We start from the raw sequence: 27,680 nt of genomic DNA on the forward strand, positions 1-27,680 counted from the left end.
AACAAGCTCCGGCACTCCGACATACAAGTCAGAAGATATGGCGTGGGTGCATAGTCCATAATTATTGTTAACGCTCCGCATTACTTATTCTGGTTTATGGCCCTATTTTCTTGTAGTCTGAGTGGCACTGACATCTGCACCTCAGATTCTGTTTCACTGTACTCTGCCATTCCGCCCGGGGTAGGTTCTTCCCTGTTATGCGCAGCAGGTCAGCTGCGAAAGGGTCATCAGGCAGGGGTTCGTTTGGGATTCCAGGTAATCGCGGCAGCTGCCGTGGGAGGTAGCATCAGCGTCGGGCCTTGGGGGCAGAGGGAACAGCTGCTAGACCATGAGGAGGTGGAAGTCCATGGGAGAGGAGTCCCCCGGTGATGAGAGAAGATCTTTTCTGCGCAGCTTAAACGGGACGATTATATTCAGCCCCAGTTCTTAGAAGAGGTGGGGAAACTCTACAACCTATGACCCACTAAAAAAGTAGTAGAGGACCCCCCCCCCCCCCCCCCCCAGGAAGAAACAGAGTATACAAACGTCTAGGAACTCAAACGCATTAGGAACAAGCTACACGTCTTGCAAAAACAGGGATCCAAATGTGAAGAAAAAAGTATGTACCACCTAATGAGGGAGAGAGTGTCATGCTGCCGGTAAAAGATCAAATCCCGGTGGGCGTGGCCAAAAGGAGACAAGGCGGCAACAAGGAGGGACTAAGAAGCCTCCTTTACAATCACAAGCCAGCGTTTTGCATTAAAGATGACGCTGGACAATTAAAAAGATGGGCGGGGCTTCAACTCCGCCTCTGAGAGCTTTGGAATCTGTATTGATTCCAAGAAGCTCTCGAATGCCGAGAGCAGCGCATGTGCTGCTTTCAACAGCCGAGACCGAAAAAAGGGAAGGATGGTGTTACCAAGTCTGGAAGGAAAGGCAAATCCCTAATAAGTTCAAGGATTTTTGGGTTGGGTGTGTGAACGATATCTGTATTTAAATTGTGTTATATTGTATGAGCTTTTCAGGTTTCCATCTCTTATGTGCCTTTTGTCATTTGCAATTCATACAATTGATTGTGTTGTGGTTTCCAGTTTCCTCCATGTTGCAAGACTATTACCTTTTTATGTTTATTTTATTGTTAGCGTTTTTTGTTTGGGTGAGGAGGAAGAAGTTTGGCTTTTATAGTGCATGTTCCGGTATGATAGGGGTTCCATGGGCATGTCATGGCATGCCATAACTGACGGAGTGGTGAGTAGGAATGGTTGACTGTGCCTGTGCTGCACAGACCACTGGGGTCGAATGAAGAGTACCTGGAATTTAACGACAGCTTGAACCGCCATCATTAAAACAGCTGAACGGTCACTTTAAAGTGTACTACCCACCTCTTTTTTTATTTTTTATTAAGGATCTCTGCCTCCTCTTCAGACATGAATTTTCCTGTATGTCAACTGTTTTCACTTTATACCTCCTGAATGATCCCCCGCTCCAGTTTCTTCTCTCTATAAGCCCTAGATGTCTTACATCATCACCCTTCTTCTCTCTGAGGGTCTTTTCCTGACAAATACAGTCGGAGGCAGTACAGCAGTGGCTTAATGAAACAAGCATTTACAATGCAATGGTCTCGGCATTGGTAAAGTTAGAGCTATTGGCATTGCTCATGACATTATTTTTGTTTATGTTTTTGTGTTTAAAACATTTAAAGAAACGGCATTGTCATGAGCAATGCCAATAGCTCTAACTTTACCAATGCCGAGACCATTGCATTGTAAATAGCTCTGTACATTTAGGTGTTGCTCCCATAGATGATAGGTAGAGGTGCATATTAGATTAACAATTTTGGCAAGGTTTTTAAAGAAGGATGTGGTGCGTTAAGGTGCGTGTTATATAACACTTTGTGCATTAAATGAGGTTGTGGCTGTAACAGTAAGGTGCGCCGGTGAGAGTGGGGTAGTTTAGTGAAGTATTGTGGAGTTTTCTGTCAGTCTCTTATCCAGCAGGCCTTCTCCTCCTCCACCCCTAACGGACAGACAGAGTGAAGGAATGTGGCATTTACAAGATGTAGAGTTGGCAGCATGGCAAGGTCATCGTGGTCGATCCAAGTTTCAGTTTTGGCAGTGAAGGTAAGTTTTAGAGGGGTCAGTATTAAAAAGGTTTTTATTACAGAACCATCTAGCATTCCATAGGCTGAGCAAAATGGCGCTGGAATTGGCAGCGAGGCTGTAAGCATAAAGTACAGGCTCTCAGTTCACAAAGGTGGTGTGGGGCAAACTTCTCACACGATGGCCACATACATGGTGTAGGTCACAAATCACAGGTGGTGCTGGGAACCAATCGGTCAGTTCTTTAGAGGAGTGCAAGTCAAAATTAGAGGGGTTTGGGGCACCAATCTCTCGAATGCGTGAAGGCCACATGGTTAAGACGATATCAAGTGGGGTGCATTCCAACGATCAACTGGGATACATGAGGGGTATAGGTTACTGGCAACATTCATAAAAGAGGACAGGCTCATATCACCAATCACTCAGATTCCTGGGATCGATTTATGAATGAATGCGTTTTGAATTATGTAAAACACAAATATATTTTCCGGATTAGAAGCGTTCCAAGCAATGAGTACCTTCTGTAATGACTGGTGAAAATAAAATTTTCGGTATTGGATGTTCAAAGATCGGATGAAATACACCTCAATTTACAAGGCAATGTTCATGAAATACAAGCAGAGAAGACGCTCAGTGTCATAGTACTGAGGCACACAAACCTTAAACATGGCATTCAAATTGACACAAAGCTGAGCTGAGCGTGGCCCTCTGTGAAGCACTGCTAGTATCGGTGAACCACGTACACCGGTTTCATAAACCAGCAGACGTTGCTGCAGGAGATTAGGGCCCAGGCAATCTTCATGTAACCGGAAACCATCGGCGCACTTCGAGATAACAATTTCAAGCGGTGCCATGCGAGCCATGAATGGAGCCGGGCTGGTGCGCAGCGGTGACATAAGTGGCGGCAACACAAACCCCATCTCTCAAAGAGCATGGTGAATAAGGCCATAGTTTCTTCCTGTGTAATTAATGGAAGCATGCTAACAAAGCGCCATTGTGCTGAGGTGACAAGTGACAGAGGAGCGGCCATCCCTGGCCGGGTCAGATAAATCGCGGGAGGCATGTCTTTCAGACACAGCATCGCGCCTTTAACAAGGGGGAAAGGCGTCCAAAGCACGGTGCGGATCCCGATAGCAAAGCAAGGAGATCAGGTGAGGGAGCAACGCCGGGACACCACCGCCTTTCTGCGAGGCAGAGAAGAACTGCCTCGGAGAAACGCAGCCTCGGTTTCGGATTCGGGGGCGTGTTTCTTTTTCTCTCCTCTTGCCATTGGCTGGAGGAGAGAAAAACACGCCCTGCGAAAAGCAACGAAAAAACACGCCCCCCGATCCGAAAAGGACGGGGCTTCAACGGAGTGACTGGACCTCTTCTCCAGTGGCTGGCCAGCATTTAAGAGGCCAGCCAATGGAGAACAGGAGAGAAGAGGGGCGGGTGCAAGCCCCTCTTCTCAAAGTCACTCAAAGTCATTAAATCTCGGAGCGAGACTGCGCAAGCGCAGCCTTCGCAGCCGAGACCTAAAAATGATAGTCCTCCCCATGCAAAATTTCTTGAAGGGAAGTTAACATTTATTATGGTATCTCTGCTTTCCACATGTATTGGTTCAGGGGGTCAGTTGAAATATCCCACCTTTATGGCACAAAAAACCTCCATTAGCCAAATCCATGATTGCACAAATCATTCTGAAAGAAAGTAATGCACCAATAAGTCAATTGCTTCATTATAGAAATCCTTCAGGCATTTTAAGAATCCCACATGTTCTTGAGAATTGAGGCCACAGATAACTATTTAGAGACACAAGTAAAGGAACATAGGAGAAATGGGGACATTAAGCGAAGCAGATTACTGGGTTTGTCCCGTGCTGTTCAAATGACCAATATGGACAGATTTACTTATTGCAATTGATCTGTCAAATATATGAAAATCGCTCGAGGATTCCACATCACCAGCCTAACATTAGATCCAACATCAGCAGTGTAACATCCCTGTTTACTTCACACGCCCATTCACACAAGCACTTGGTTCAAACTTTCAAGTATAGATTTCCCCCCTTGCAGCACGAAGTCTAGCGGCTGGGGCACAAGGATTGTCACAGCTGCCACAGATTTGGGGGAGTGTCAAAGGACTGCACCCTTGTGACACATCCAGTAGAGACAGCATCCCGGGTATGGTCTGTCCATGCTCACCCGCATGGTCAACCCTCCTTGGCCAACCTTCAAATGCACACAGGTCTGCAAGGAAAAGTGCTAAGGGGCCAGGCAAATGGGAGGGGGCGCACAAGCGTACACTATGTAAGACACGCACATCACAATAGTCTGAAGTGCTGTGGGGTGCCCTTCACCCGCCTCTTCCCCACCTCTCGCACCTCAGGGACCTTCACTGCGCCCTGCAATTCATTATGTAGTGCACCACAACAAGCAGCCGAAATTACAACCTTCTTCTCATAACATCACTGGCAATCTCCGTTAGGGAATCTGCACAAGACATTAAACACAAAACGGTACAACTTTGCACTAGGAGAAGTGCTATATTTTAATATATAGTGTTTAGTAGCAGCCAACTCCTGAGGTCATGGGGTTCTAGAACGGTGGGGAGATCAGATGAGAGAGCTGGGAGAAGGGGTTGGTGCTGCTGGGTCTTACACTATTACTCGAAGAATAAACCAGCACAAACGGATCTGCCCCGGTGTGGTCCTTAAAAGAAGCACATGTTTTCCTTCCTAAAGGGATCAATGGTGATCTTATTCTCGAGATGGCTGCCCCTCCAAGTCAGGCTGGAGGTGCGGGGTCACGTGACTTGCGTCCCTGGGACGGCTGGAACTGGTATAATGCACTGCTGTTCTCTGTGGCAGCACAGTACAGAAGCCCTACTGCGGAGTCTGTGGGCAGCATTGCTGGCCAGCCTATAAGTCGCACAGTGATTCAGCGTTGTGTGGACACCCAGGGTACACCACAAATAAATACATTGCACTGACGTGTGGCGACATCACTTACAGCGCTTTAGCTATCGTTGGTTTACAAAAAGCTCTTTAATTTTCAGACTAGTGACACAGAAATGCCTGATTGTTGGCATTCGAGCTGTACAGCAATCTGATGTTGCTGCTCACCATCTGACATCCAGAGGAGCCAGCACGGGTTTGCAGCCTTCATCCCTGAAATGCTCCTCTAGAAGGGGAACATATTTGGCATGCTGGCAGCCTTCGGCATCCCAGGCTCCCCGTGTTCAGGCAGCAGCCCCCTTTAAAAGGCATTCATTCACCGCTGCTCGATGTAATCTTTTATTTGTGTAATAAATTGTGGATTGAGTGCTAGAATGAAAGCCAGCACTGTGCGGGCGCCTTCCCATGTGCGCCCCCCCTTAATTGGAAAGTGAAATGACTGCGCCACTGTTGAGCTTTCCTCCCCAGCTCGCCGCAGGAGCGCGTTTCTGTTCAGACCTCCGCCAGACAGCCTTGGTGTTTATCTACCCGTGGCTGCTCCTGAAGCACACTGGTGGCTTGGCGCACTTTGTCACAGTGCCGGCAACCGACAGATTGGAAACTAGTCAGGCACCGACTGAGGTTAATGACGCAACAGGCCATATCCCAAAAAACTTGGCTGTGCAAACCTAGTCTTCAGGGCGCGGCATGCTTCTTGGGTAATGAATGATACTACACGCTCGTAAGTACCAGAACCCGAAGCAAAAGTCTGAATACTCAGAAAATTCGGAGACTTCCCACAAGTTGGTGCCTCAGGGCTAATACGCTTGCTGTTGAGTTAGTAGCCTGAGAGCCTTTAGAGCAGAGGTCTTCAATCTGTTTTACTCTGAGCCCCCCCTCCCCCCCTAAGCAAAATGTTTTGAGGTCAGCCCCCCCTCCAAAACTTCATGACAAGGATTGGGGGAGCGGGAGGGACATGGCTGTGTGCAGGGAGCGGGGCTTATGAGATGATTTCAGGAATACTTTTTCTATAGTTTATGAACTGCACCAAATATGACACCTATAAAACAGCAAATGCTTCAAACAAAAACAGATATCCCAAACAAACTGCTTCCCATAATTGGGGTGTTGTGAGCCCCTCACACTCTTTGACCCCAATGCAACTATACCTGCTGCACTAATGATAACTGCAGTCCTGAGTAGCAGGCTATCTCCTTTGCCTTTTTAATCTCTTCCCCTCAATGATGGATCATCACCTCTGTCCTAATGCTTGAAAGGACAATAAGCTCTGATGCCCTTGTTTTTTAAAGGTAGACCGTCATAATTGTGATGCAGTGGGGCCCCCAAATCCCTGGGCCCCAGTCCTGCTGCATCTGCTCCGCTATGATAACCAGAAGTGGCCACTTACACACTTGGCAGCAGTACCAGCTTCATTAATGAATGTCCCTTTAAAAAAAACAAAAACACTTATATTGTCCCCTTCTTTGGGGTATCTCGCTGAAGAAGCGGTCTCTGGCCTTTTGTAAACATAAAAATTAGTCTGCATACCGTGCTCCCTATTCTGGGCCTTCTCTTTGACAATATCTATGAATCGCGCTCCTTTCCTCTGTCTCCTAGACCAGTACTGTGAGGCCCCAGGGATCGAGAGGATTAGGGCTCTGCATCTGAATGCAACCCTGCTGGCCTTCTACCTGCTACCCCATGGACTCAGATTTCAGAAAAAAACTGGCCCTGAATGGTTAATACTGACTTTGAGATGCCTCTGCCTGAAATTGAAGTGTGGGTGGTAGTGCAGAAAGTTAAAAAAGAAACCATGGAATTATGAGTTTTTGCAGCAGCGTTTTCCACATAATTATCAGTGTACTGCATTTGCTACATAATCTGCAGATTTCAACAAAAAAAACTTGATTCTAGCTCAAACGGAACAAAAGTTACTTAAAGCGTGACAAAGTGTTCCGGAGCAGTGGAAGGCCCTTTGCAAAGATTGACTGGTAATCTTGTGTTTGCTTACTTCTGTATTTGGGTGCTACACTGGTACTAATGAGGTGAAATATTTCCCCTAACAGTGTTACCGTGAGTTAAAATGAAAAAATAATGAAGTAATGCTAACCACAAAATGTGGCGCAATGTGCCGCATAATTTACCTTTTCTTGCTGCATAATTTAGTCAAACCTTCCGCATAATGTTGTCCTCTTCTGCTGAATAATTCCAGTGGATCTGCTTAAAGCTTTATGGTGGCAAAGATCTATTCTTTTTAAGATGTAATGTAAAGGAGTTATCTGCTGGGATCTTGACTAGTGGAGACACTTACAAAAATGTCTGCATTAGATACAGTTTGATTACTTATTACTAAAAACGTATGTTTTGTAAGAACTTGTTTTCTCTCAATCACTGCATCGTGTTGCAGCAGCCTAGCTTAGAGTGTGTAAATACTGTTTTAAAATAATGATTTACATATTCACAGTGCTTTCTGCCACAGGCTGGGACCTCATAGCACTATATACAGGACCATTGGAATTATGCGGCAGGAGAAGACCAAATTATGCAGCATGGTTGACTAAATTCTGCAGCAAGCAAAGGCAAATTATGCTGCATATTTTGTGATAGCATTACTGCACTATTTTGCTAATTTTACACTTGTTAACATTGTCCTGGCCTGTATGGCCCCTCATAAGGACCACATTAACACCCACATATAGCAATAAGCAACAGAAAGGTGACCAGTCAACCTTTAGAAAGGGCCTTCCACTGTGAGGTAACATGTGTTGCTGCATTTTTCAATCTGCAAATTATAAAGCAGACGATGGATTGTGTGGCAAATGCGGGAAAACCATAACTATGCGCTGTGATTGCAGGGTGAGTGTGAAAGTGAAGGGTGAGAATGAGGAGTGAGTTGTCTGAATGCAGGGTGAATTCCCAGACACTTGAAGTTAATCAGCATGTTATTGACGGGGCATAGGGTTTCAGATATAAGTTAAACTATTGCTACTATGGAATTAAATCAGGGAATCGAGGGTGAAGGAAATAAATAATGTGCTGATCCTGCAACAAACTTCCAGTCTTATGATTAGGGTTGCCAGCTCATTATGTTGATGTTGCAGACGGTACAAAAATAAACAGTCACCTAATACTTCGAAAAGCAAATATAAAGCACTTTTAAATGTGTTCTAGGGCTAACTGAATGTTTCATGACTGAAAATAAAAGGAACAGACAGAGTCAAATTACAAATGAATACATAATTTTTTATTCAAGACCCTATTTAGTGTCAAAGCAAGGTCTTTGCAGGCTCTTTAAAAATACATGGCTGACATTTTTTCTATTGGCAACCCTTTTTTCTAATCCTTTTCATGAAATGCATTTTCACACTACAGCAGTATATTTAAAATACAAATGAAAGGAGGAATAGGCAGAGTCGGGGACCAGGGGGTACTGGAAAAAGAAGGATAAAACAGCCTCCATAACCAGTTTCCACAGGTATGCAAATAGTCTTGAAAGACCTGGGTGTGCTGGAGTCTTAATAAGACTCCAGACACTGCACAGCTGAGCCCCCAGCAGCACACCCTCTGACCTCTCGCCCCACAGCGGGCTTCGGAGTAAATGAAGACAGCCTGGAAATGCAGCAAATAAACATCGTTGCACTTCCAGGCGTCTTCATTTACATGTGCTTGCAGAGGCCTTTGTGCCCCCCTGGGAACCCATCCATGCCACCCCAGGGGGGCGCGCCCCACGGTTTGAAGACCTGTGCTTTAGAGTCTCCCAGTGGGCAGCGCATTCAACCCGAAGTACAAATATTAAACAAACACTGGCAAAGCCAATAGGTTTTCTTTGATTGTGGCAACACGGATATGCACAAATGCTATTTGCAAGCATTAGAACTTTTAAGCCAGGCATATTAGCTTTGCCAAGGCTAGGACCCCCAACAGTGAGAAGCTTTCTGAGCCCCGAGCTCAATTATATTTTGTTGTAGAACACACACACACACACACACACACACACACACACACACACCTTCCTTTCCACTAGCAACAGGGACTTTTGTAAAAAAAAAAAAAAAAAACACCTTGTTGCAACATGACGCCATCTATGGTGGCATCTGCCTATAATGGCCTTCTAATATACCACCAGCCCGGGGTGGCTGCAGGTGAAGTGTGGAGCAGGTGCAGCCCTCCCTAAAGCAAAACTCCTCATGCATCAGAATTGACAGATATATGTGGCCACGGTAGCTTTTTCCAAGGTCTTCCCTACTCCAGCCCCACCAACTGAATGCTCGAGTCAAATGCTTGGCCCGGACTCGGCTCGAGGTCCCCTTGGACCCTCGTGCCCAAAACTAGCCGAGCTCAAATGTGGCTTCTGCGTGCCACCCACACACTTACCTATGTTGGCAAGAACTGAAAAAAATATTACCTTGGATGTAAAACGGGAGAGGGAAATGGATACCTATCTAGTGGCTAAAAGGCACCATGTTTAATCGGAAAACCTGGGATTTTTTCTAACTTGACCAATTTGAGTGATCCTAGGCAAATATTTTATTTCACCCTCCTTCCTTTTTTCATTATTACCTAGACAGCACATTCAAATACATTAATTCGGAGCGTGTGCTATACGAGCACCTCCATTGTGTCTGATTTAAATGTATTATGTTCCCCGTATAAGAATCTAGGGCACATACAGGTTCACACACCAACTGACTTGCCACTTAATCCACTAACGGCATTTCTGTCATGGCTGAGGATTATATGGTGGTTGCTGCACAGTTTAGGTGCCAAAATGCTCAGGGCTTGGCTCGTGCATGGTCTCTCAGAGCCCAGCCAGAACCTTGGTTCACCCTGTTAATTTATTGATTTGCCCTCCTGTAACCCCCATATGCATGCACATACACTGGGGTACCACATTAGCATCCACAGTACACACATCAGAGATGCTAAATTTGCTTTACAAACAGTGACACTCCTGGTTGCTGGATGTTTATTTTCCTTCACTTTTATCGTAGTGTGAGAGTGAAGTGTAGTGTTCACTGCTGGCAAGCCGTTTGTGGTTTGTAAGCCATCACTGCTTTTGGCTGTGTATCATTTGTCCTGTGTATGTGCGGACGACAGCTTGCACTGCTGCTGCATTCACAAGTGTTATCGGAGTGAAAAAAATATTGTTTTCTATACAAACATACAATAGCACAAGGTAAAAGAAAAATATTCCTCTGGGTGGAGTCAAAGCTCACTTTGTATATATTTTTTTTAAACTGTCAAAATAGATCTTGCAGACATCTGAACCGACAAGTCGCATGTAAACAAGCATCCCCAGGTTGTACGAGAATATTAAAAAAAAGCTTCAAGAGGTGGGAGCACTACTGTAAGCTGGTTTTCAGCTTTTTTTGTGTCTCACGGTTATCATTGTATGTTTCAAGTAGCCTGAAAATAGTGCACGTGTCTAGTTAACACTTAACAAATATGTATACTGTGACAGCCACTGTGCTGATCACATCCCACATTTAGTGGATTTTGAAAGGATTGTTTGTTGAATGCCCACTTAAAAGTATTCACGTTTTTTTCTGAAATATGCCCAGTCCACAAAAAGTTAGTGTAAACCTTTTCACAAACATTTGCATACGAGGCAACAAGGTTACTGGGATCTTATACAAAATGGTGGAAGTTCTAGGGTGATTAAAGGAAAAGCTGGAAAATTACTGTGTGGTGGTCGGAGGTGGGTTTGGCAGCCTGAACTGATGCTTCTTGATAGTTCTGAGTAACACGCTGCTGTGTACAAGATACTAGTGTATCTGGGGATGTGGTGGTGTCTGGCCCAGCTCACCTGGCATGATCTTGTCCACCTATGAGAATGAGATGTGTATGATGATCATTGCATCCTCTTGAATGGCATATTTCTGCTAAGGGGGTAGCATGCAAGATCTTTGCATCTACTCATCTTAATACCAGGGTTACTGGACCGATTGTTATTCCGCTTTTTCGTGCAAGTCTACAGCTCTCTTGCCCCGGTAGCTACATTTACATGTTATCACCATTGTTATAGAACATCTGCTGTTAGTTTGGTCTTGTAACTACATGGCTTGTCTCTGCACGTCCACTTGATTCTAGTTTTCCTTGCAGACCAGAGGCAAAGTTGAGTTTGGGGTGTTGTGATTTTGTCATTCTACAGAAATGTGATGTGTCTATTACGTAGTGTTTAGAATGAACATTTAGTTGCAATGCAAGATACGCAAGTGGTTGCGTTAGATGTTTGGCATTGTCTTATTCAATAGGCGATGAGTGTGTCCTTTGTATGTGGGACGAAGCTGCTTGAGGAGTTAAACACTTGCTAATACCTTTAAGTAGGTGGACAATGCCCAGGGCAAAACACTTGTGACTGATTCGCTAAAATAAATTCTGTTTCTAAGACTAACTCATCCATTACAGATGAATATTTTACATACAAGTAAAATGCTCACAATTCACACACCAAAGTAGATGTGAAAATTGTGCATGTGAATGTGAACTTTGCATTACAGTAGCCATTCTTGCGTAGTGTCCAAAGAGCAGGCGTGATGCAAATGATGGCCTTCCTACTTGGGGGGCGGGGATAGGAGGTGTCACCAAAGTTTTCTATGACCAGAGCTACTTGTGTCCAATTAAAACCATCCCGAGCTGCACGTTATTAGTGTTATATTAGTGCCCACATCAGACAAGATTACAGGATAGGGTTGTCAGCAGTAAAGTAAAAAAAAGTTTTATCGGTTTGGAATGCCATTACATGGGTAGCATAAAACAGCCAAAACGACGATGCCTGTGGGACCCTGGTAATAATGTCAGTAATAAGTCTCCTTAATACCAAATAATGTTTCACTGAAAAATCACCTTTAAATATATTGTGGAATTCGGCCATTTTTCTACAAACATCAGCTTATGAGTTTGAAAATGTACACATTGTCGTCTCAAATACACTCTAAATTCTGGTATGCATATATTCATCTTAGAAAAGTATTTTAAGTTAGTAGGGTGGGATGCACACAGGACAGCTACTTACAGCTGTAGCTGGAGAGCTACTCCTTGGAGAAGTCAGCCCAAACCCCAATAAGAGAAATTTCAAATTAGTGTTACCAAAGCAAAGAATAAGGTCTGTTCCCATTATATTCCATACACCTATTTATGTCGTGCATGTGGAGCATAAAACCTGGCACATTTGAGAAAAATAATGCAGATTCAATATGTAATCCCAAATGCAGTAATGCTTCTCGTGTTGGTGGGGTCCAATTTTAAGATGAGGGGGGGGGGGGGGGGGGGGGAAGTTATTTTTTTTCCATTAATAAATGAATGTTATATTTTTCCTGTTCCAGTAAAAGGGACTGTTTAAGCGGCAATAGTGTGACTCTTGCAGTGAATCTGAAGAATGGACATTACTTTCTTAGGCTACCAGCAAGATCCCTGCTGAGGGCGTGCAACTGACGTGAGGCCACAGTGTTCCGCCATTGTGCCCTACATACTCCAGGCTAAACTCCGTGTAAATTAGTGGGATGTATGTGACGCAGCAGAACTCACTGCTTACCCTTAACAATAGGTTCTTCGAAATGAAAATCCCATTAAGCGTTGCCGAACCAGCCCCACGTTGGCAGTGTGTGTGTTTCACTGTGCATCCTGCATTTCATGACTTCCTTTGCTGTCTCTCCAGCCCTTCGCACCCCAAAGCACTCCGCAACACTATGAGGCAGTATGTAGGCATTATATATAATAAACCCAAATAAAGTTAGTAGGGTTTTTTAAACTAGAATTGCTTTGCTAAACGTAATAAATGCAAGAGATGCTTCTAGATACCACATGGTAACATCGTTTAATAGGCATGCCATGTATAATTATTACAATACTTTATTGGAAGTAAAAAACAAATCCCTTAAATGGTTATCAAAATGCGATGTATAAATCCAGTGGGTTGTCTTTCAAATACATACTCCGCACGAGACCTGCAGTGTTAAAATCAGCAGTGTTGAAACAGCCGTCCATAGTCTGTTCGTATTTAGCGTTCAGTGCCACAAAGGAACTCGGCTGCATGAGGCTGGCGTGCAGGGATGTACCAGGGATGCCCACTACGGTCTGCCTGGCCAGTAACAATATGTAGGCAGATCAGTCACTGCGAAGCAGGCATCGAGCCCCCCAGCGTTAATAAATATTGGCAGTATGTGACATGAGCGAGTAAGGCTCGTGCATACCTTGCAACTGGTGAGATTTTGGCTGTGCATGCAACCAGCGGCAACTTTGAGCTCCCCTCACGGTCCCGAGCGTTCAGGGGAACCAGTAAGCAACATGGACACCTCGTGCCACCAACCGGCCGATCGTGTTGGGCGTCACTCCTGCTGAGTGCGGGGCTGGGGGGGGAGTATCATTGGATCTGACTGCGTCTCGCGTGCCTGTTGTTCACGACCATCTGCGTAGATGTATTTTGTGGCACACCGAAGCGGCGCAACATATACACAGCCCCCGTTGGCACCCTCAAGTCTAGGTGGACGCACGCGAAGCATCCACTGTGATGATCGAGGCTGCAAGACACACAAGGGTCCTTGTGAATTCCACACCCATTATTTGGCAGTCCGACATTCTAGGATGCTTAGAAATAAGTTATATCCCCATCAACACCCAGTGACAGACGCCTTCACGCGTGAAGCTGTCTGCCCTTAGCCTCCCTGCTCTGACTCCTGATGGGTTCCTTCGCCGCGCGGTGCCCGGCGCGTAGCCTTGTTGTCCTTCGACTCGTTCCCTGCCTTCGCCCCTTTTGTATTCCCAGTCCCTTCTCTGCCTTTATCGCTTACCTCAAACGTTCTCTACTGCCAGCACTTCTCTGTTATCGGTTTATTTTTTACTACCAGCAACATAGACCGTGTGCCCTTCCCTTTTCATCCAGAAACGTTTCCATCTCCACCTCTTTAGCAGAGTGTCATCCTCGTTGGTTTTATTTTACTGCCGGTACAATGGACATGCCTCCAATGGACTAAAGTCGGATGACCTCTTCTGGCCCCACGTCCCTCAACATTTTAGATCTTGCGTCAGTAGGTACAGCAGCCATAGTCTTGTGATGTAAAGATTCTTGGAAACTTCTGAAGTTGAGGAGTACTGCTCTACTGCTTCAGCGCCTTAGCTGCCTTTACGTTTGCGCATTGTCCTGTAGCCTCACAGAATATTTCACTGGCCACTCATTCTTATAAAGTTCTCATCTGCCCTGGATCCCCTTCTCCTCTGGCCTCACTGCCCTCTCACCATCCATCCCATCACGCCCTCCTTGGGCCCCTTGACTCACTGACTCCGAGTTCACCACTCTACTGGCCCTGAGGCTCCTGCTCCTTTCCTCCGCCAGTGTCCAGTGCCTCTACTTGATGAAGTGCAGCGCGTCGCTGTGCACGATGGAGCCCTTGGCGGGGTCGAGGTTGGTGAGCAGGCGGAAGCCCCCGCGCAGGGCCAGCATGATGGCCTCGAACTTAAGCGTCTCCAGTGTGCACACGAAGGTGCTGTCCTCCTTGAGCACCAGGCGGGTGCCGTTTTCGGACTTGACGAAGTACTTGAACTGCAGCACGTTGGCAGACACGGCGAACTCTTCAGGGAAGCCGTCGAGCCGGCTCTTGGATACCAGCACGATGCGCGCCTTGAGGCGAGCGATGAAGTCGGGCGCGCTGCAGAAGACGCGCAGCCCCTGCGACCGGTCGTGGTGGTCGGTCACCTCCAGGAAAGTGCTCTCCCGCGACGCCGCCTGCTCGCGCTCCCAGCGCGCCCGCACCTCCGCGGCCAGCACCCGCAGCCCCAGGTGCTCGGCCTCCTGAGCCAGCAGTCCGTACTCGCGGAAGCCCTCGGGCAGCAGCAGCTCTCCGTTGCGCAGGAAGTTGAGGACGTGCCTGAAGAGCAGCCCGTCGCGGTCCAAGAAGAGGTGGCCATCGGCGTCCAGCGGGAAGGGCGTGCGGCCACTCACCGCGCCCTCCAGGAGCGAGTCCGGGTAGCGCTGTACAGTCTGCCGCTGCGTTATGTACAGGTAGCCGCCGACGTTAAGCGTGAGCAGAGACGCTGGAGCGGCGACCGGGGCAGTGGGGCGCTCCCCGCCGGGCTCTGCGCCCTCCCCGTCCTTGTCCCTGCGCGCGGCTCTGCGCTCCATGCCGGGACCGGGAGCCGCAGCAGTCCGCGCGCACCGGTGCAGCCTCCGCGGAGCTCTGAGCCGGTGCCGTGTGCGAACGGCGTCTGTGTATGAGCCTCAGCAGCGCCTCTCATAGAACGCACTCCCTAACTCGCCCCCATTCGGAAGGCGGCGCTCTCCTTGCAATCCTCTTCACCCCCAGGACGAACTCAGTACCGCCCTGGGCGTCTGAAGGCACAGACTTAAGTGGTATCCGCCCAAAGCCGATGGACTCGACAGAGCTTGTTTCAGTAAGACCGAGAGCCTCAGCATCTCTGTTGCGCACGACCACACAGAGCTCCCTCTCACCCCACCCTCCTGGAACGCCACAGCCCCACACCTGGAACATTTAAAACATTTGGAGAGCCCAAGGTCAACGGTATTTTTGGGGCCCCTGTTCCGGACATTTTTAAATTTATAATCCAATTTCAGCTCTTTCATGCCCATGTCCATGCACAGGAACACTCGTCCACATTCTATGAGTTTACAACATCTAATATGCGACTCTGGAAAATGGTCATCTATTTCAGCCGAGTTACAGCTAAGTTACACCTGGACCCAATAGGTTATGCCAGTGGTCCCCCTCACAACTCGCATAGGTTGAAACCCGTTATTTCAAAGCATGTTTCTACGTTGTGTTGCTATTAATGATTCATGCTGCTTGACACGTTTGAATAACGTGTGGATTTCTACCCTCCCTGAGTCAAAGTATTCATCTGTTCAAATTGCCAATTTAGTATGTAGGAGTGCATTGTAATGAGTTTGAAAAGCGTCGGATGTCTATGGAGGTGTGGCGGAGCCACCGGCAGTAGTGAGCTTTGAATAAGTGATAGCAGCCGCGGGAGGTATTGCCGGCGGTAGAGGCAGATTGAAGAGTCCGATTCGTAAGGACTGCTTGTATTTGTTTACCAAACCAGTTGGTCTGCAACCCTAATTGGTGGTGTGGGCGGCTCTATTTCTTCTTTACGTTTAATCAGTCCTCGACCTAGGAACAACCCAGGGTCGGATTGGTAACACGGACAACCTGGAAATCCCCGAGGGGCCGGTGTCCAGTCCCAGCCGTGGGCTGCTTTTTAGGTCTCGCCTATGCAGCGCGCTGCATAGGCAAAAAAACCTTTTGCAATCGCTTCGGCTTTTCAGCAGAAAACGTGCACGCGTTCCATTGCCTTCAATGGCAATGCGTGCACGTGTGGCGATTGCCTTGCGTTAGCGAGCCTGACACCATATGTTTGTAATTAACTTACAAACACATGGTGCCCCTGGCTCGCTCCCGCAATGGAAACACTTTGTGTACTGTCGTACTCCGCCCCCCCACCCCTCCCACTTTTAGCGCGAGGCGCGCACGCGCTTGTTCTCTGGAGGTCATCGCCTCTAAACGGCAGGCGGGTCTGGGGATGAAAGCGTTACATGAAGTCGCGTATGTGACTGGGCACACGGGCCGTTCACACGCACCAGCACGCCAGAACATCTCTCCACAGACCAGCCCACTTCTTCCTGTGAACTTTCCTCTACATTAGTCACTAGATCTACGTCTGCATTTCCCTGCATGTTCCAGTAGCCCAAATGTAATCCCTTTCCTAATTAATAAAAAAAAATGGTTATATACATTTGCAGTTTAAAACCAGAACCGACAGAATTACCTCACATCCTGCAGCAGACATATCTTGTCGGCTCCTGGGACATTTAAAGGGTCATTTAAAGGGTCATCATAGGCCTGGCACAGTTCACCCCTTCTTGAATCCGTGCTCTCGTCCCCCCATTCCAGCTCTCCTTGCTGCTGTCTGGTGCATAGCGGAGACAAATGAACATTCCTGCCCCTGACCTCACGGAAACTAAGATTACCCTCTCCCCCCCCCTCCCCGGACCGAAGGGGGCAGGGGAGGCCCTTCTTCCTGCTCCTTCACCTCTGCCACTCAAGCATGCTGCGGCCTCCTGGGGCTGCTGGCAGTGGCATTACAAACTTATTGTATTTGCATACAACAACACAAAGCTTCCCTCTGTGCTGGTTCTCCAGCCTCCGGCAAACACAGGCTGCAGAAAACCACATGCCAGCAAGGAATCAAACTGGCCCGGTCCTGCGCTCTCCTCTAGAGGGGATTCGGGGAGCTGTACCATCGCTCCTGAAATAGGAAGTGGGTACCCTGTTATGTTGAAGTTGGCACTCTGGATCTTCACAGCCATCCAGTGACTTGGAGTCTAGAATTCCCCCCCCCCCCCCCCCAAAAAAAATCGGGTTTCGACCGGCCTTCCAGTTAACATTCTTTAATTAAACAACCCACTTCCTGCCGTGCCTGCCAAACTTTTTTAGTTCAACCTGTAATTCAGAATGGAGTAGGATTTCAGTTTAAATGTTCAGTTCGGTACACGGAGGGTTCAGTATGCTTGAAGTTGTAGATTCTCATTGTCAGAGCAGACAACCGAAATAAGGTACTTAAAAACTGCACATTGATCAAGATCACAAGATGTAGTGAAAAGGGTGAAACCGCCATTATAATTCAGGGTTTCTCATCCAAGGCTGACAGATGTGCGCCTCTTTGCCAGCGCCCACAAGTGAAACTTTAACCCCCAAAGGTCCGCCTGCTTTTCTGGCACCTAGAGGAAGGATGCACGTCCACGTGTTTTTAATTCCATGGCCTGTTTATTATTTTGTAAACAGCACTGTGAGCAGATCATTGGCACTAACTGCTTCCCCACACAAGTAATTAACTTCTAATTAAGGAAAGCTGATTCAGAAAAGTCAAGCATAACAAAGGGATCTTTTTATTTACAAAGTGGAAAATATCTAGTGCACTGCGATGACATTTGTACCTATCGTTATGTCACTTAATATCGTTTTTCCACGGTTCTAGGAAGTGCGCAAAATAGCGACTACACTAACGTGCGAGTCCTCGCCTTCAAAAGTAATTACAGGTCTCTCTCCTTGACGGCACCTCACAAGAACAATTCAGCACATCTTTCCATAAACCGCATCTGTTATCCCGCGTTTGTTGCTTTATAAAAAAATAAAATAAAAAAAACAATGCTTGACCATGACAAACTACTTGGTCTCTGCCAAAGACCCCTCGAGTGTAGAGTCCCTTCCCCGTGCCGGAGCCCTCTAGTTCCTTAGGTTCCTGTGGGTATAGCTCATCCAGCCCAGGTTTTGCTTTGTCTCCTCCGAGAGGGTGTAAAATGGCAGCAGATAACAGTGCCAGGACCACAGCGGATGAACTCTCCTTACAGCGCTGTGAGACCTCAGCGAGCAAGCGCTGTATTAAGACTCTCTTATTTTGGTTTTGAAAAATGCGGCCATTGGGCTGTATGCGGGTATTTCACCATTTGAATTGTTCTGCAGCTTTGAAGGTCAGCACCACACAATAAGGTCACACGAAGAGCTTCAATATAAAGAAAACATCATAATGCCAGGAAAGTACTTTGGTGGGAAATAAACGGTTCAAATAAAAGGAGATCACCTCATTGAAAACGGGTAGGCGTTTTACAGTTAAATGAAGATTGAAATGGAAGGTGCAAGTACTACATGTACCATAATGCGATGAGGCCTTACTGAAGGCAAAGGCCTGTGAAAAGTTAAGGTAAACACAGAATGCACCACCACGAGGGACTGGGGAGCTCATAAATTCTAATGCTACCTTGTCAAAGCGGCATTTATAATTTCAGGGCGAGTGCACCACAGTTCTTAGCCTTCACTTCCACACTTGCTTGTTGCATGAAGTTGTAGCAGGTTGTTGCTCACTCCTCTGAGATGAGGGCCATAGCTGTGTGAAGTCAGGGATTTTCGGAAACCCCGCAGAAGTACGAAGCATACTGCATTTGCCTCAAGTGGTGTAGTTAATATTCACCCATTTCTCCTCATACAGATGTCCCTTGTAACATAGATGGGACATCCAGCAGCAGGAATTTGTTTTAGTTGCGACTTTCATCTTCTCTGTTTCAAGATCCTGAAGCGCCAGTACAGGGCACTTGGAATGCAGCCGTGGTTAATTGCAACAGTTTTTTGTCACACAATATCACCATCGGCTGCAGGACGAGACAAGGATGCCCACTGTCACCACTACTCTTTATATTGGCCCTGAGACCACTCGAGGTTGCAATATGCTGCTCTGACAACGTACAAGGCATTTAAATTTCAGCCGGCAACCTCAAGATAATTTTTTATTCAAATGACATACTTCTTACAATAGCCTCATCACAGAAATCGATGCCTCTCCCTTCTCAGGGGCCTCTGGCTACAAAATTAACTGGACTATGAAGAAAGCTTTACCCATGACGGCTCACACCAACATAAGCGCTTTCAATATGCATCCATTTTGTTAGATGCCCACAAGATGAACTATGTGGGAATATTAATTAGAGGCAACTTACAAGTGATGATCAAAGACAATATGTTGATGGTGACCGAGAAGTTGTACAGAGTTTACAAAATTGAGCAACCTGCAGTTGTAATCGTGGGGTCATATCCCAACTATAAAGATGTAGGTGGCTCTGAGATACAATTATCTCTTTAGTATGCTACCTGTGCCAGTACCCATATTGCAGTTCTGGCCAATAAATGCTGCTATCAAATGATACACTTGGCCCCATGAGACACAGAGATTGGTCATACCCAAGCTATATACTGCTACTACCTCACGCAGACAGACTTCAGAAAATAGAAACCTAACATATGGCACAACATTATCACAACTGGCATATTTTGCCAATGGCATGACTGGGTGATTATCAAATATCAACTAGAAAATAGCACGCATGGACCACAAGTGCTACATCCACATCACCTCTTCCCGGATAGAAAGACTGACTCCACTGGATCCAGATAGGTTTGGAAAGTAGCTCACAGGTCTCTCAAACAGAATAGCTTCACAAACATGCGAGCTCCGCTATGGAACAACACAGTCTTGTATGACACCCAACCGTTGTACTGGCCCTTGTGGATTCAAAAATAGATAGTAGTATGTCATGTCCTATCTGGCTGCGTCTTCAAGTCTTTCAAGGCTCTGTGCGAAGTATTCAAAAAGCCTGCCTCCCAATTTTCAGGTCACCAGCAGCTAAAACCCTGTCACAGTGAAACTGCAAATAACCAGATCTCATTCATCACAGACTCTACTCTCCACTCTTACCTGGAGGAATGGCGCAGTGTTAGAAACTGGGTCTCTGGTTGACGGTGGTTTGCACACTGTCCAAGCAGGAACCCTCACTCTCTTCAGAGTAAGTAAGTTACACCCTCAGAATAACCAGTGATTATCTCGTGGTAGCTTGTCAAGAGCAGACAGACTTATTTTCAGAGGAAATGTGTAGAGTCTTTGTACACACACAAACAGTAACAGTGAAAACACCAGTAAAGTACTCCACACCAGTTTCGAAAAATAGCAAATATTTTTCTGAATAAAACTTGACCAAAACGACATAAATCCAACATGCACAAATCAAAATACAAATTCTCAAAGATCAAATGCAGTTACAGTGCTTAGAAACACACTAGTGCCAACTATGGCAACAGCAACGTTCTTGACTGAGTCGAATCTCAAAGTTCAGGTTCGAACGCGATGGAGTGCGGGTCAGCAACGGAGTCGTACAGACCCCGGTTACAGTACCTTGGAAACAATGACAAAACAAAGACATTGCAAGGTACCGGGGAGGTGAGGTGTCGCCTGGGCCGGTGCGGCGTCAGTTACTTATTGTTGGTACGGGTTGTTGGCATGTCGGTGCTCGGGACGTTGTAAGGCACTGGGAGGAGGTGCGGCATTGGCGGAGAGGCATCACTTCCGCTGGTGGTGCGGGGGTTAAGTCTCGATAATAAAGCCACGCGGCGACAATTTCGCGGGGTCGATGTCACACCAGGGGGCCAACGGTATGGCAGCGGAGTCGAGAGCCACAGACTTCAGTGACGCGATACTTTGGACCCCCTCTGTGGCGGTTCTTTGGGGGCACTGCGGCGGCATCAGGGTCTGCGTTGCAAGTCGCGGTCATTGTGTTGAGCTCCGGCGCAGGCAGTGGTGGGGTGTCGAAGCACGGTACCAGCTCCAAAGTCACACTCTAAGTCAATGTGCTGGTTTCTTCTTGTTGAACCCAGCACACTCACTTCCAAGGGCACAGGCACTGGTTTTAGCACCACTAGGAAGAGTAGGGCTCTCAGCAGAAAAGCCCAGATGCTGAAGGTAAAGTCTTTGATGGCCCTGAGACTTCCAGGAGGAAAGCTCAACCCAAGCCCTTGGAGAAAATTAGAAAGCAGGATGTAGAAAGCAAAGACCAGTCCTTTCACTCCCAGGACAGAAGCAGCAGGCCAGCGCAGCGAAGAAAACAGCAAAGTGGCAGTCCCTCCTGACAGCAACACAGTTCTTCTTCCTGGCAGAATGTCCTCAATCCAGACATGCTTCTAGTATATAGTGTCAGATGTCCAGTACTTATACTCATTTCATTCTTTTAAGTAGGCAAACTTCAACCAAAGATCTTTGTAGTGCACAACACACTGCCCTTCCTGGCCCTGGCTCCAGACACACTACAGGAGGGTAGAGTCTGCTTTGTGAAGGGACAGGCACAGACCTATTCAGGTGAAAGCGTCAACTCCTCCCACTACACTAGACACAAGATACGATGGTCTTCATAAGTGACTGGATGAATAATAATCAGCTGAAGCTGAACCCGGATAAAACTGAGCTGATCCTGACAGGAGGTACCGCAAATCCCTGGCATTCTAATTTTTGGCCCCCTAAACTCGGTAATCCTCCTGTGCCTACTGCCTCCTCCAAGAGTCTGGGGATCATTATTAGCAATGATCTCTCGATGAAGGCTCAGATCGGCTCGGTTGTCTCAGCTGGCTTCTTTCAGCTGCGCAGATTGAAGAAGATTAGCAGATTTTTGAGCAGGGAGGCTCTGATCCTGGCCACCCTTGCCCTAGTGATCTCTAGCCTGGATTATGCCAACTCATTGTATGTTGGCATCCCAGCTTATCAACTCAAGCGTCTCCAACTGGTTCAGAACCAGGCAGCTAGGCTGATTTTTTCACAGCCTAAATGGTATCATGTCAGTCAGGGAGTCCAGCACCTACCTGGCTCCATTGCTCCGTTGCAGTCTGTCTCCCCCGCTGCCTCTCGCTCCTAGAGGCCGCTGTAGGGGGAGACTACAGCCCCCAGCATCCCGCCTTGGCCCGCCCACTTCCGGCGGAAAAGCGCGCCCGGAGGCGCTACATCAGCTGAGGCTCCCTCGATGGAGCGGGGGATCTTTACTTACGACCAGAGTCCAGCACCAACGCGTAGCACCTACCTGGCTCCATTGCTCCGTTGCAGTCTGTCTCCCCCGCCGCCTCTCGCTCCTAGAGGCCGCTGTAGGGGGAGACTACAGCCCCCAGCATCCCGCCTTGGCCCGCCCACTTCCGGCGGAAAAGCGCGCCCGGAGGCGCTACATCAGCTGAGGCTCACTCTGCGTCGCGGGACGCTGAGGGCGGGCCGTCTGTGGCCGTCCGGGGCCAGAAGAGGCCGGGTCGGGCCACCCCCCTTGCGACGTCTCCCTGATGTGCTGTTAAAATCTTCCTGACCGGACACTGGAAATCATTCACTGTCGGATTGCCCTACTCGGACCAGCTGAAGACATCAGACGGTAAAGACACCCCCCCCCCCCCCCCCCCACCCCCCTCAACACCACAGTGACGTGCTTTGCACTACTCGTGTATCTTGCATATTAACTCTTTCCTGTAGCTCATTAACATGGAATCACGTAAAAGTACAGTGGGCACCTTAGATGCGTATCTACTGAGAGCTGAATCCCTACTCATCCAGGAAATACAAACCACCGAAAGAAGACTCTCACTAGAACCATCGTTAAGACCAATCAGACTTTCTGATGCTCCCAGCCTACATTCACCGACTAGATCTCCCACCAGGACAATGGCCACTATGGACCCCCCAGCCCACCTCCCCTCTATCTCACCGGGCCAAAAAGGAACACAGCAGAAAGTCACCTCTCCACAACCAAAAGGACCCTTAACACGTGGGAAAGCAAAAATAAAACCAAGTACTGGGAGGGGGGCACATAGAAAGGGCCAATTTGCTAAACCTGGGAAGACACTAACCCATTTAATTACTCATGACATAGGCACCCAAACAGACAAACCAATCCCACTCTCCCACGCTCGACTAGATACCCTTGAAGAAACGATTAAGATGACAGCACAAAATAGTATGAAGGAAATTCAAATAGCTGTTAGCCATAACATAGAAGAAAAACTGAGTGAAATGATACCTTTACTTTCCTCGGTTTTTTAAGACAAATTTGCCCAACTTACGAAAACTTTACTCGATGGCAGCACACAATCACATCTTTCTAACACCTTGTCTGCATTAAGCCAATCCAACCCCCAGCAAGCACGAAACCCATCTCTACCATCAGAACACCTAAATAATCCCACTGCAATTACTTCCACTACTGTCTCAAAAGCAAGATCGCCGAGCAAACAGGGTACAAAGGGAGTTGCCACACCACACATAGCAATGGAACAATCTGTGACATCTCGCACAACTTCAAATTATGACAACAGGGTAGACCCGACTACCACCACAATTCCAAACAAAGAAAGTTTACATCTACCGCCAGCTGCTCGACCATACGTTTTGGTCCTAACAAATGTCCCGCCCCTACAAAAAGATTTTAAAGAAACATGGGTCTCATTAAGGAACAAGGTTGCCAACTGGCTCACTAACAACACCTATTTCCACTCCAGGCATATAAACCAGATCCTGATGGTGAGAAGAGTGGGCTGGATTGGGGACCTTAAAAAAAAAAAAAAGCCCTGGAGACTGCATAGTCATAAACTTCAGGTCTCCAGGTCTAGTTCGCTCCCTTCTTAGGATCAATAGGGGAATAACACACGAAACCACTAACATCAACCTGGTGTCACTTGATTTTTTCTATCGTATTGAGCAAACTAAAGTTTACAGAGGGAATGGGTGCATCCTCACTCAAAACAGGTACGAACAACTCTCCACGCTAGAGGAGGTGGAATGACAGTTAATACCATCGGATACTCCTACTCCTCCAATTTCCACTCTGCCCCCTCCCACATTAAACGAACATTCTAGCTTACATCCTGACAAAAATAAGATTTCGACCATACCTCCCCTTATTCATCCATCACCAATAGCTCAACCGGGGACTCTTTTAAACCCCGATCACACCAGTGCTTCTGAAAACATCTCGTTCCAAACAGCTAGATCCTGTAGGGTGGACGCCAACACTTCCACAGAGCACACTCTTGTGGGCAAACAAATTACATCTAGGACCCCTAACAGAAGTAACGGAGAAAGCTCCGTTCTAACCATAACATTCTGGAACATTTCGGGCCTTCTCTCAAAGATCCAGAATGAAGAATGGATCAAATGTATGAAAGCAACCGAAATAATTGCTCTCCAGGAGACATGGGTAACCACTCCTATCCATATAAACGGTTTCAAGACTTTCTTTAGTCCAGCACTCCCCTCAACATCTGGTAGAGCAAAGGGAGGACTAACCATCTACGTCTCAAACTTAATATCCACTCTGGAAGCCTACCCCCTTGAAAACGAATCACAGTATCAGATTCTACGAGTTACCATAAACAGAATGCCACCAATTCTAATAGTTAACATCTATAATAACCTCACGGACTCCAGCTTTATGGAGGTCATAAAAGAAATTTGTGACTTCTTACAAAAACAACTCACTCAAAGAAAAGGAAATGTCCCTATAATAATCTGGGGGGGGGGGATTTTAATTTGACACAATGCAAAAGTACCTTAAACGGAAACTGTGGTTATATGGACCATCAACAAAATTATATCCCCCACTTTGTGCATTCACACAAGGGGTCAATCCTGAACGAGACTATGATTCTTTTGCAATTAGCATTTGCAAACGAACACACTGTACCTATCTTCCTGTATTGACTATATTTTAGTGGTGAATATTCGTCCAAATCAGATCCTCGATGTTACTACACACGATTGTGTTTTTAGTGACCATTTTCCACTATCTGTCGCCATTCAAATTACCACTTCGCGAGCAAACGTTCAAACAATATTTCATGACGATCTCATTTCTATGTCTCGCCCAAATGGCTACGTACTTAAATGGTCAAACATCGACCCCGCAGACATTCTAAAAACTCATCACCGCAGCTCGTCCAGCCTTTGAAGTCTGCTTGACAGAAACTTCATCTCCCGCCGAGATAGTGACCAACTACGAAGAAATAATCTCAGCGGTAAGAAATGCCCTGACAGTGTACCCCAGGGGACAAAAACCGTTAAAGGACAAACCTAAGTTCAGATGGTTTAACCCAGCATGTTCCAAAGCCTATAAACATCTTAAAAGAACTTTAAAAAAAATCCCCAGAAACACGCTCGAGGTCCAAATGGCCAGGCAAACTTACAATAAAACAACAGCATCCAGAAAAAAGGAACTAAAAGAGGAACACTGGACTGCTTTACATAATAGTTGCCTAAGGAAAGACTCGGTTACTTTCTGGGAGATTGTAAATTCCCCTTTCCTGACGGGTCCAAAAGGCAGTGGAACACTTGAGTCGACCATCTCTGAACAAGAATGGGTCACCCACTTCTCAAAAATATTGTCAGCCCCAATAGATCAATCCCCACAGACATTAATCTTACCACCGGCCAAAACTAACCTTGCAGCGATGAATTTCAATCTTGCCGAGGTGGAGCAGGCCCTGAACGGCAGTAGATCAGGAAAGGCCCCAGGACCAGACTCGGTTCCTATGGACCTCTACAAATCAAACATCGACTTCTGGGCCCCCCTGCTACTAAACATCCTAGTGGCCCTGGGACTGGTCAGACTCGATTTTAGTCCCTATTTTTAAAAAAGGAAATAGGAACTGTCCTACGTGCTACAGACCTATATCCCTACTGGACTCCTTTGGCAAAGCAGTAGGTAGAATTCTTTTAGAACGACTACAGAACTGGGCAGAGACAAACAACATTCTATCTGACATCCAGTTTGGTTTCAGAGCCGGAAGAGGCACTACAGAACAGGTTCTTAACCTCACTCTCTTGAGAGGGAAGTATGTTCATGCAAAGGGTGGCAGCCTTTACATGGCATACATCGACCTATCGGCAGTCTTCGACTGCGTAGACCATAACAAGCTCTGGGCCATAATGACTAAACTGGGAACTGATATAAACCTAGTCAACTACATTAGAGAAATCTACTCGAATACCACCACAAGAGTTAGATTTGGCACAGAGGGCCAGCTAACGTCATCTTTTGGTGTCGAACGGGGAGTCAGGCAAGGCTGTGTCCTGGCTCCCTTTCTTTTTAATATTTACACCAACGGTTTAGAAGCAGCTCTGCTAAAAGGTAGCCAGGACCACCCACATATCCAACTGCGCCCAATCCCCGCCCTTCTTTATGCGGACGACGCAGTCATAATAGCCCGTACCCCTCTGAGACTACAAAGGACTTTGGACAGATACACAAATTTTATGCACTCATTGGGCTTAAACATCAATGCCAAAAAAACCTTCATAATGACATCAGGTAAACAACTGCGCAAAAGGAAAAATATCTACTCAAGTGACACTATAATAGAACATACTACTACCTATCCCTATCTGGGAGTCATAATAGACAACAAATCCACCTGGAATAGTGCCGTAGAGAACAGAAACTCACAATTCCTAAAAGCAACAACGGCACTGAGAGTGTTTGCTCGGAGACTGGGAAAAAGAGCATCTAAAGAAATGCTAGACATTTACAACTCAAAATGTCTTAGCACGGCGATCTACGGGGCAGGGATATGGGGTAGCGCACGAGTTACCTCAATCCAAAAAACAGAGAATTCCTTTCTGAAATTTTTGTTGGCAGCCCCATCATCCACCTCAACTTTTAACATTCACAGCGAACTGGGCCTCCCATTCATCACAGACGTAATACGAATGCAGCCAATTCTTTTATGGCACCGCATCTGGTCCACACCGGAACTAAAATTTACACAGACACTCATTCTAGACTGTATGAAACTGGAGTACGGATCACGCATCACTTGGCTCACTCATGTCAAAAACTTTCTTACTGATTTAGGACTCGAACACTTTTTTACCAATCCCCTAAATACCAATCAAATCTCCAGAAAGAAAATACGCGACATATGCACAACCCATCTAACAGACCTACGTCTGGCACTTGAATCAAACAAAATTTCCATGCAACCGTTTCTTCATATCCAGACAATAGATCAAATAGAGCCCTATCTGAACTCCGCCTTAACTAACTACGAGAAATTCTTACTGACCAGATGGCGCTTGAATATATTCCACCGCTTAATCACATTCCCTGTGACAAATGATTGGTCAGCCCAATTGGCCCTATGCCCTTGTGATGACTCCTCTGTCCAGTCGACCCTGCACACAATCATGTTCTGTAGATTTTACACCAAGGCAAGAAAGCTTCACCTGATTCCTGTTTTGAAGTATTTGGGCCTAACTCAATGTAGACCAGCTTTCATGACTCTTCAAATGTTAGAAACAGAAATGTTGGCAACTAACATGGCGAAGTTCCTAAAATTTTGCGT

At 46.7% G+C, this 27,680-nt stretch overlaps 2 protein-coding genes across 3 annotated transcripts in view; one reads left to right on the forward strand and one right to left on the reverse strand.

Moving 5' to 3' along the window:
• The window catches only part of GTF2F2 (general transcription factor IIF subunit 2), a 993,146-nt gene that overhangs the window by 497,249 nt on the left and 468,217 nt on the right, over positions 1 to 27,680 (forward strand). The window lies entirely within an intron of this gene.
• KCTD4 (potassium channel tetramerization domain containing 4) lies at positions 12,792 to 15,284 on the reverse strand. Its single transcript, XM_085621824.1, has one exon. The coding sequence runs from the start codon at positions 15,107 to 15,109 to the stop codon at positions 14,336 to 14,338; it is 774 nt and encodes a 257-aa protein (XP_085477950.1). The 5' UTR covers positions 15,110 to 15,284; the 3' UTR covers positions 12,792 to 14,335.

This window comes from Triturus cristatus, chromosome 8, assembly GCF_964204655.1.
Source record: "Triturus cristatus chromosome 8, aTriCri1.1, whole genome shotgun sequence".
Classification (NCBI taxonomy): Eukaryota; Metazoa; Chordata; class Amphibia; order Caudata; family Salamandridae; genus Triturus; species Triturus cristatus.

Excerpts from the sequence above, each read along its gene's own strand:
- KCTD4 (XM_085621824.1), bottom strand. The coding sequence starts at position 15,109 with ATGGAGCGCAGAGCCGCGCGCAGGGACAAGGACGGGGAGGGCGCAGAG.